This window comes from Vicia villosa, linkage group LG7 (genome assembly GCF_029867415.1).
Source record: "Vicia villosa cultivar HV-30 ecotype Madison, WI linkage group LG7, Vvil1.0, whole genome shotgun sequence".
Taxonomy (NCBI): domain Eukaryota; kingdom Viridiplantae; phylum Streptophyta; class Magnoliopsida; order Fabales; family Fabaceae; genus Vicia; species Vicia villosa.
The window spans coordinates 95,836,594-95,847,077 of NC_081186.1; the positions used below are offsets into that span (position 1 = coordinate 95,836,594).

The 10,484-nt window shown below is 36.2% G+C and overlaps 1 protein-coding gene and 1 non-coding gene across 2 annotated transcripts; both read left to right on the plus strand.

Annotated features, from left to right (window-relative positions):
* Positions 1–3,913: 3,913 nt before the first annotated feature.
* Positions 3,914–4,928, plus strand: LOC131617890 (uncharacterized). The gene is made up of 2 exons (XM_058889159.1): positions 3,914–4,454; positions 4,775–4,928. The coding sequence occupies exons 1-2, from the start codon at positions 4,040–4,042 to the stop codon at positions 4,807–4,809; spliced, it is 450 nt and encodes a 149-aa protein (XP_058745142.1). The 5' UTR covers positions 3,914–4,039; the 3' UTR covers positions 4,810–4,928.
* A 4,195-nt stretch (positions 4,929–9,123) lies between these two features.
* LOC131621176 (small nucleolar RNA R71) lies at positions 9,124–9,230 on the plus strand. Its single transcript, XR_009289503.1, has one exon. It is a non-coding gene; the product is annotated as a small nucleolar RNA R71 (small nucleolar RNA).
* The last annotated feature ends 1,254 nt before the right edge of the window (positions 9,231–10,484 follow it).

Sequence of the window (10,484 nt, forward strand, 5' to 3'; positions counted from 1 at the left end):
ATAATTTAAAGCTCCCTTAAAAAGCTGCGTAGCATATATATATCCTTTTAAAATATGGTATTTGGTCATCAACACCTTATGGAACAGGCTCAACATTCATCATAACTGTAGAACCTGGATTTGCTCTCAACAGTTCATGACAATAGTCATATATCCTAGTGTAATACCCCAAGAAAGACCCATCAACCATATCCCTATCCCTGGAAGCCACTCTTGCTCTTATTGCCTTAGTATTATTTACCCCCACTTTCCACTTTCTCAAAGCCTTTTCTTTTATATCCTTAACCTTCAACCTAGGATTGTTTTTCAATGAATTATGAATCCTCTTTCTTAGTATGATTCAGCCCAGAATCTACTTCTTCCACCCCAACATTACCATGATTCAGCCCAGTATCTACTTCTTCCACCCCAACATTACCATGTTTCAACCCAACTTCTCCTTCTTCCACAGCAACATTAGTGTCATTCACCCTTGCATATCCTTCTACTAGAGCAACATTAGCATGATTCATCTTATCCAATTTATCAGCTATGTCATCATGCAACTTATTAAGAAACTCTTCAACTTCATCTACAATGATCTCAAGCTCAACAACATTATCCACTGGCCCATCACAATAATCAGATTGAGATAATGTGGGTTGAATGTAAATGTCAACAGTTTGGTGCACCGTGTAAAGGTCTGCAATTTCTAAAGCACTTGTGTCATCAACTATGGCATTCATCCCAAATTGTGGATCTTTGTAATACATTTTCTCAAAGTCCCTATAGCCTAATTTCTTCAAAACACCTACTAACTCAAAATAACTCTACCTATCAAAATCTACTTTCAACTTATCTACCACTCCTCCTTCATACACACTAAGTTCAGAATCAACGAATTCACCACTATGGTGAATTTTGAGCTCAAGAATTTCGTCCATGCTCACCTAACACAGTTCAATAACAATATTTCAAGTCCCTCAATCTACAAAAGTCTAAACCTACAGAAAGCCCTAAATCTAACAAAACCCTAAATCTTGTTAAACCCTAAATCTAAACAAACCCTAATAATGTGCAGAAAATACTTACCTAGTATCGTGCCTTCGTCTTCAGTCGTCTCTTCTAACACAGTCACTACGAGAATCGCCTTCTTCGTCTTTGCAGTTGCTTAGAGAATTGCCTTCTCTTCTTCGTTTTGATAAGAGTGAATGGGGTTAACCCTTACATTTGGTTGTACACGTATGCCTTACACTATCATCTGGAATCCACTTACCCACGTCATCATACAAAATGCCATCTGGAAGTTTTTTTTGAACTTTGACTAACGGAAGGACTAACGTGGATATGTTAAGAAACTTAAAGGACCAATTTTCCACGAAAAAAAATGAAGCACCAAAGTGAACGAAAGGGTACTTAAGGGACCAAAAGGATTTTTTTTTCAATTTAGTTTCAAGTCGTAAGTGGTTTGCTATATTGTACATAGGGGTGGAAATAGGCTACGCTAGGCTAGGCTTTATAAGGTCTGGGACTGGCCTACGATAAACTTGAAAGCCTGTGGCCTATAATAGGCTCTCTTTTTTGGCCTGACTTGGCCTTTTTAAGAGCCCGGCCTGACGTGAAAGCCTATTTAAAAGTCTATTTTTCATTATGGTTTTCAATTAATCCATATTATTTAAAAAACCTTATAAGTTGTCCTATATATGCATATATAGGCCGAATTATTTAGCCTTTGTTCTAATATATGTGCATATATAGGCTTGCCCATTTAGCCTTTTTTCTAATAAACATGCAAATATAGGCCGATCTATGTAGCCTATTTTTAATATACATGAAAATATAGGCCGACCTATAAAGTTTGATAGGCTTTTTTAATAGCCTAAGTCTGACCTATTTTATTAAATAAGCTTTAAAAAAGCCTAAGTCTGATCTTTTTGTTAAATAAGCCCGATCTTTTTGTTAAATAAGCCTGATCTGGCCTTATATAGGTTAGGCTATAGGCCCTTGTAGGCGGGTCTGGCTTATTTCCACTCTTGATTGTATATGTGATGTATGGATGTTTGTCTCTAATTTATATTCCTTTAATATTTTGTTTTAATGGATCAAGCTCTATGTCTCTCCAATATCTTGTACTATTCTTTTTTATTTTAATGATTTCAAATTTATAAAAATAATAAATAAAAGATAAAAAAACAAATTTATATTTTTAAATAAATAATTAATAAATATAGTTTTTATAAAAGATATTAATATAATTTAAAAATTAAATAATTTTTACATTAAACAATTATAATTAAAGTTTAATTAATATACATTGATAGTGTAACAATATTTTACTCTATTAAATAATTATAACTATCAAATTTTTATAAATTCCCCATAGTGATATAATAATCCCATCCCATAAAGTAAAGTGCAAGTATGCAACATATCGATACAACATGCCGGTTCAAAAGTCGGTTACAAAATATACATACGCTTAGATGATTCAGGAAGACGTCTTTGAAAGTTAATATCCATTTGTCGGTGGAACATGAATATTTCAGTGTCAACAGCATTCATAATTTCTATTTTGACTTAACAACTTTCTTAATATTTTATTTTGTTGGATTACAAATCTGTCGCCTTCTCGTACACGCTTCAAAAGTTCTTCAGTTGACCTTACAATTTCGTTGATGAAATTTTATGTCCTCTCCTCTTCTACTAGAGATAAACAATCTTTTTTGAAGAATTATAATACATCTGCGGTGGATTTTGAGGAAAATTTAGAGGAGTGTAAAAAATATATCCAACACCAATTAAAGCACTTCCGTTGCCAAGAAGGGTTTTTCAAGAATTAAAGGAGTTTCAGCGTCTTTTGGCATGTTTAAAATTATAAAGTCGGTAGGAAAAACAAGGTCATCCACCTTGACTATCACATCCTCCAAAATTTCATACGGGTATGTAATAGATCTGTCAACTAAGGGGAGAGTCATATGAGTAGACTTTGCATCTCCATAACCCAAACTCCTTCATCATTGAAAACGACATTAGATTAATGCTTGTTCCCAAATTACAAAGAGCTTGATAAACTTTTACAGGCCCAATTAACACGGAATAGTGAACCTTTCAAGATCAATAAGTTTTGGTGGAAGCTTCCGTTAAATGATAGCACTACACTCTATATTAAGGGTAGTATAGTCTTTTAGTGCTAGAAGATAAGGTTCTCATGTAAATAAATAGAAGGCTGGCATTTGTATTCTTTTTTTGATGAGTCTTTGATGAAACAAACTAACAGAATACAGTTACATTTCTGTTAGATTCAATCTTCTTCTTCTCCCTTTTTTTGATGTTTCCATGGCTAAAAGCTCAATTCTCTTCATCATTGAGCTACACTTGATATGGTATCAGTAGATTTTTGAATCAAATCTCATTCCAAGATTTGTATTCTAGCTTCCGCATTTCCTGTTTCATCAAGATTTGTTTCGTTTCTTTCATCATCATGGAAGATCAACAGCAGAATCCGTTTTTCATCCATCACTCGGATCATCCTGGCCTTGTTCTGGTATCGCATCTCTTGACGGAAGACAATTATCCGTCATGGCGTCGCGCGATGTTCATAGCTCTTCGTGCAAAGAACAAAGTTGGATTTGTGGATGGATCGATTCCGCAACCTCCAGATGATGATCCTCAATTTCCTATCTGGCAACGCAACGACAATGTCGTTGCATCTTGGCTTTTGAATTCTGTGTTTAAAGAACTCACGGCGAGTGTGATCTATGCATCCAATGCAGCAGCAATTTGGAATGATCTTCAAGAACGATTTCTGCAGAACAACGGACCGCGTCTGTTTCAGCTTCGCAAAGACTTCATCACCTGCACTCAAGGTACACTCTCAGTTGGTGCCTATTATTCTAAGCTCAAGGGTCTTTGGGAAGAGCTAGCTGAATTTCGTCCGATTCACAATTGTGTGTGTGGAGGTGTTAATCCCTTGATTGAACACATCAATCGTGAATACGTTTTAACATTCTTGCTAGGTCTGAATGAGAGTTTCAATTCCATTCGAAGCCAAATTCTTCTTATGGATCCTTTACCGTCTGTTCCTCGTGTGTTTTCGCTTGTAATTCAAGAAGAGAAACAAAGGGTGATTAATTCCATTGCCAGTGATAATACTGAAGCTTTAGCTTATGCTGTCAATGATTCTCATGGTACTAAGTCCAAGATTGGAAAGAAGGATAGGCCTATATGCTCTCACTGTGGGATTCTTGGACACATCAAAGACAAATGCTTCAAGTTACATGGATATCCACCTGGATATCGAAAAAACAAGGTTATATCGTCTACACCATCTGCTGCTAATGCTGTTAATACAGAGATCTTGGATGATGCAGCACCTTTGAACACAAAGCAATATCAACAACTCATTGCTTACATTCAAGGACAAATGGCAAGACAATCTACTCTTGGAGAAGCCTCTTCATCATGTGCTTCAGTAGGTATGGTATTTTCCTCATCACATCATAATAATTACCCTTCAGAACATGTTTGGATTGTAGATTCAGGAGCCACATCTCACATTGTTCATACTCTAAATTTGTTCAGCTCTTACAAATCTCTGTCTAACAAATATGTGTCCTTACCTAATAACACCAAAGTTTGTGTAACTGCCATAGGCACAGTCAATTTAGGAAACAACTTGACATTACATAATGTGTTGTACATTCCTCAATTCAATATAAACCTGTTATCTGTTAGTCAGCTGGTACAGCATTCAAATTTATCCATTCTGTTTTCTGATAATGGATTCATTATCCAGGACATTCACAAGGGGAGGGTGATTGGCAAGGGTGATCAAAGTCATAACCTGTACTTCCTCAAAGTGGAGTCTACATCATCTTTTTGTGCTTTTAATAATAAACCTTTGTTAGGTGTACAAAACTGTAATTCCGTTAGCAATGTTTCCATTTCAACATGGCATGCTAGATTAGGTCATTTATCTAATCAAGTGTTGAAAACTATTCAAAATGTCATTCCTGAATTGTTTCCTTCAGATACAGCTTATACAGAGCTCTGTAATGTTTGTCCTCTTGCAAAATTGCATCGTTTACCTTTTAATTCCAATAATAATCATGCTGCTTTAGCTTTTGATCTAATACATTGTGATGTGTGGGGACCATTTAAAAGACCTACATATAATGGCTCACATTACTTTTTAACCATTGTGGATGACAACACAAGGTATACTTGGATTCACTTGATGAAACATAAATCTGAAGCAACCTTGTTGATTAAATTGTTCTTTAAATATGTTAAGATTCAATTTAATGCTTGTATTAAGGCAATTCGCAGTGACAATGCCAAAGAGTTGCAGTTAACTGAGTTCCTACAAACAGAAGGAGTTCTACATCAATTATCTTGTCCTCATAGACCACAACAGAACTCTGTAGTGGAGAGGAAACATCAGCATCTACTCAATGTGGCAAGAGCTTTGCTGTTTCAATCAAAGGTTCCTATCCAGTTTTGGGGTGATTGTGTGACCACAAGTGCTTTCCTAATAAATAGGACACCTTCTCCTGGCTTAAGTAACAAGTCTCCCTATGAGCTATTACATGGTAAGCTACCTGACTATGCCTCTTTAAGAGTGTTTGGTTGTTTGTGCTTTGCGTCTACGATTCCTGCACATAGAAATAAATTTACTCCTCGCGCCTTACCATGCATCCTCCTTGGATATCCACCAGGCACAAAAGGTTATAAGCTTTTAGTGCTTAAAACAAAAAAGATCATCATCACAAGAGATGTGATTTTCCATGAGTCTATATTCCCTTTCCACACACTTCAAGATGATACTTTTTTGCCTAATCTATTTCCTGACACAGTTTTGCCTAACACTATACATGAACACTCCACTCAAATTGACCAAAATCCGTTGGTTCTTCATAACCTTCCTATCACACCACCTGCCACACCTCAAGTTCATGAAGAACATCAACATGATAACAATGATTTACCTGTTGCAAATGTGCCTGTATCAGCTGCACAAACTCAAAACCATAGAAGATCCAATAGAAACCATCGACCTCCATCTTATTTACAAGACTACCAATGCCATGTTAAATACCCCATTCAAGCTCACTTGTCATATGACAAACTTACACCTTCGTACAAAGATTACATAAACCAGATATCCACAATATATGAACCCTCCTACTTTCATCAAGCTGTGTCAGACCCTAAATGGAGACATGCCATGGCAGAGGAAATAGCTGCTTTGGAAGCTAACAACACTTGGTCGGTTGAATCTCTACCTCAAGGTAAAAGAGCAGTTGGGTGCAGGTGGATATATAAGGTAAAATACAGAGCTGATGGATCACTTGATAGGTATAAGGCACGCCTAGTAGCTCAGGGGTTCACACAACAGCCTGGAGTGGATTTTCTCGACACTTTTTCTCCTGTAGCAAAGTTAACAACTGTTAGAATACTTCTGTCTATTGCAGCTCAAAAATAGTGGAAGTTTATTCAGTTGGACATTAACAACGCTATCCTTAATGGAGATCTTGATGAGGAAGTGTACATGAAATTGCCTCAGGGTTATCCTATTCAGGGGGAGAACTTGGTTTGTAAACTTAACAAGTCATTATATGGCTTAAGGCAGGCTTCTCGACAATGGTACCAAAAGTTCAGTTCCACACTCATATCATTAGGTTTTGAACAGTCACCAGCTGACCATTCATTGTTCTTTAGTGGAACTGGTTCTAATCTTGTCATTCTACTTGTATATGTAGATGACATTGTTGTTGCAGGTCCCAATATACAGAGGTTAAAACAAGTTGAAGATATGCTGAAACAACATTTCAAGTTAAAGGTTTTGGGGGACTTGAATTATTTCCTGGGATTAGAGATTGCTAAGTCTAAAAGAGGTATACATCTTTGTCAAAGAAAGTATACAATGCAACTACTTCAAGATACTGGATACACGGCATCTAAACCTGCCAATGTTCCGCTTGATGCCTCAATTTCCTTCAACAATACAGATGGTGAACGATTGGATGATATTTCTGGCTATAGAAGATTAATTGGGAAGCTCATGTATCTCACCATTTCGAGGCCACACATCACATTTGCTGTAAATAGGTTGAGTCAGTTCATGCAACATCCCCGCACCACTCACTTAGCAGCTGTACACCATGTATTGCAGTACTTGAAAGGCACACCAGGTAAAGGTCTTTTCTTTCCAGCCAAGTCATCCCTCAGACTTACTGCATTTGCAGATGCGGATTGGGGCAGCTGCAAGGTGTCGCGGAAATCTACCTCTTGTTTTTGCATATTCTTAGGAGAAGCTTTAATAGCGTGGAAATCTAAGAAGCAACCAACTGTGGCTCGCTCTTCAGCAGAAGCGGAGTATCGTTCCCTTGCCTCTCTCACTTCTGAATTACTGTGGATCAAGCAGCTGTTAAGAACATTTGAAGTTAATTTACAATCTGTTATGGTGTTTTGTGACAGCCAGTCTGCCATGCAATTAGCTTCGAATCCGTTAAGTCATGAACGCTCAAAACATGTTGACATCGATTGTCACTTTATACGACAGCATGTGCAATCTCAGTTCCTCAAACTTGTTCATGTCAAGTCTTCGCAACAACTGGCGGATCCTCTTACCAAAGCTCTGTCAAGACCCTTGTATGAGTATCTAACTTCCAAGTGGGGAATGCTGGATATATACCTTCCCACTTGAGGGGGAGTATTAAGGGTAGTATAGTCTTTTAGTGCTAGAAGATAAGGTTCTCATATAAATAAATAGAAGGCTGACATTTGTATTCTTTTTTTGATGAGTCTTTGATGAAACAAACTAACAGAATACAGTTACATTTCTGTTAGATTCAATCTTCTTCTTCTCCCCTTTTTTGATGTTTCCATGGCTAAAAGCTCAATTCTCTTCATCATTGAGCTATTTCAAGGTCTACAACATTTTTATCATCCCTCAACCGTCGTTTTTTAGAAAGTAGCTATTTCATAAACTTATCATACACGTTCATTAGGTCTATAACTTCACAAAAGGAAAATTGAATAGAATTTTTTTGCCACATCTTCTTGAAATTTTTGAACCGCTCTTCTTTCTCATCCTTCTTCTTAGACTTCTCTTTTAAGAAAGAGTATGGTGTTATGATATAGTCGAAAAGTTCATGATTAGGATCATTAAGAATATGTTTCTTAGTCATCCTCCATGGCGAGTTCTTATTTATAAACTGGTCAAGAGTCTAACCCTTAACTTCATCATTACTCTCTTTCTCACTTTTTTCTCCATCACTTTTTTGATTTTCAATATCATCTTCTATCACCACTTTCTTTTCACCGACTTACTTCGCATTACTAACTTGTGTGAGTGTATATACTACTTTACTCCTTAATCCAATAGCACTACAATTTTCATTCTTCGGGTTATCCATAGTGTTACCGTTGAATCCCCTCCCGAATTAGCCCGAGATGTTATTTTCTTCGATAACTGTCCAATTTGTGCTTTCAATTTTTTTAAGGAAGCTTATGAGTTCTTATTGGTTGTCAGTTGACTTTACATCATCATTTGTTGTGTCTGGCTTACCTTTTGAAAACTCTCTTGAGTAGAAAGCATGAATCCTTTTAGAGTTTTCTCCAAGGCTGGCGGATTTTGTTGAGGCGCTTGAGGTTCTAGAGGTGCACTTTGACTAGGATTCAAGGTCTGACTATTGTTGCTCCACTTGAAATTGTGGTGATCTTTCCACCTTGGGTTATATGTATTAGAATACTGATTGTTTCTTTGGAATTTTCATACTAAGCTTCTGCACTCTCCGTGTTAGGAACACAATTACCATTTGCTTGCTCACCTCCATAGAAATGACATTTAGAGTTTGAGTTTGGCTAACATTAGCTTGAGTCAACTGAGAAATAGCCAATTGTTTAGTGAGAGCTTCCAGTAGGGCGAGTAATGTAGTTTGTGTGTTAATAACTAACACACATTTTACTTTCGCAGTTCACTCACTCGAGCGGTATTCGTTTTGACACATATTTTCTTTGAGTGTCTAAACCTCTTTGTCAATCTTTTCTATCAATGTACCTCTAGGTGAGGTATCAATGAGCATTCTAGTAGCTGTTGTCAATCCTTTCATAAAGTGGATCAACTGATCCATGTAAATCATGTTATGATTCAGGCACTTTTGGAGTAACAACTTAAATCTCTCCCATGCATCAAACAAAGACTCACTATCTTCCTGACTAAAGTTCGTAATTGCATCTTTACTTTCGAAAAACTGCGCGTTTGAATAATATCATTCCAAGAACTTATCTTCTAACTCTTTCTATGTTTGTATCGTCTCATTGGGAATACACTACAACCATTCTTTAACTATACCAATTAATGAAATTTCGAACAAGAGCAATTTCTCTTGGTCATCAGTTATATATGTTCATGGTGGTTTGCATATGGAGTAGGTTGCATAGAACTTGGTAAGATATTCCTATGGATTTCAAATGGTCTGATCGTTAAACGCGTTATATCTCAGGCACTGTAACACATAATTCTTGATATCAAAAGTCACTGGGTTTGCCGGTTGGAATCCTCGTAAAACTTGATTAGCACCAATACACTTACAATAATCCCCAAACGTCTGATATGGTGGATTGGTCATTCCAGGTTCCTCTTTCTATTGTTGTTTAGCTAACAACACCTCGACCTTTGCTTTATGGAATGCTCATGTTGTTCTTTTTATCTCTAAAACCAACGGTAGAAACGTCGAATCCGAACCTCACATTGACACAATAAATAATACCTTAATAGCACTGGTAAATGCATAACCGTGTAAGAAAATTAAAATTGAAATTATAAAATAACATAAATAGAAATAACAAAATAAAACAAAACAAGTCTCAAATTATACCTTGTTGAAAATATCAACAATCCCCGGCAACGACGCCAAAAACTTAATGGATAATTTACTAGTAAGTGTAATAGTGTTGTTATCGAAGTAATACAAATAAATTTGTCTCCACTAGGATTGCGAATTTAGAACAAGTGTTGAAAGTATATTGGAGTACTTTTAGTTTATTGTTTCCACAAGGATTGGTGCGATATCACCGCCGTTCTATAGTTTATATTGTCTTGAGTTAAAGTTACTTTGGTTTTGGTTTGGTAAAAGATCATTCACAAGTTTAGTAGCAAAGATTAAAAGTAGGAAAGTTCTAAGTTTAAAGAAAAGTATCAAGACTTGATTTAATCGACCTAAAATTGTATGTCTTCCTACGAACATGCGTATGAATTCGTTATCAATCAATACTTCACGTATCGTTCGTCTATACCGTTCGTTTCTGCAATGTTATAGCAAGATTTACCTTATTGTTCAACCAACAATTTCTCAACTGATTGAACAATACAAATAACATTTATAAACCGATACAAAGTGATTATCAACAATTAATTCCATGTCTAGACTTAATGTTTAATAGATGATAGAGTTAGATTAAGATTGAAATATTGTATTTCACAAACATTTAAACCATAG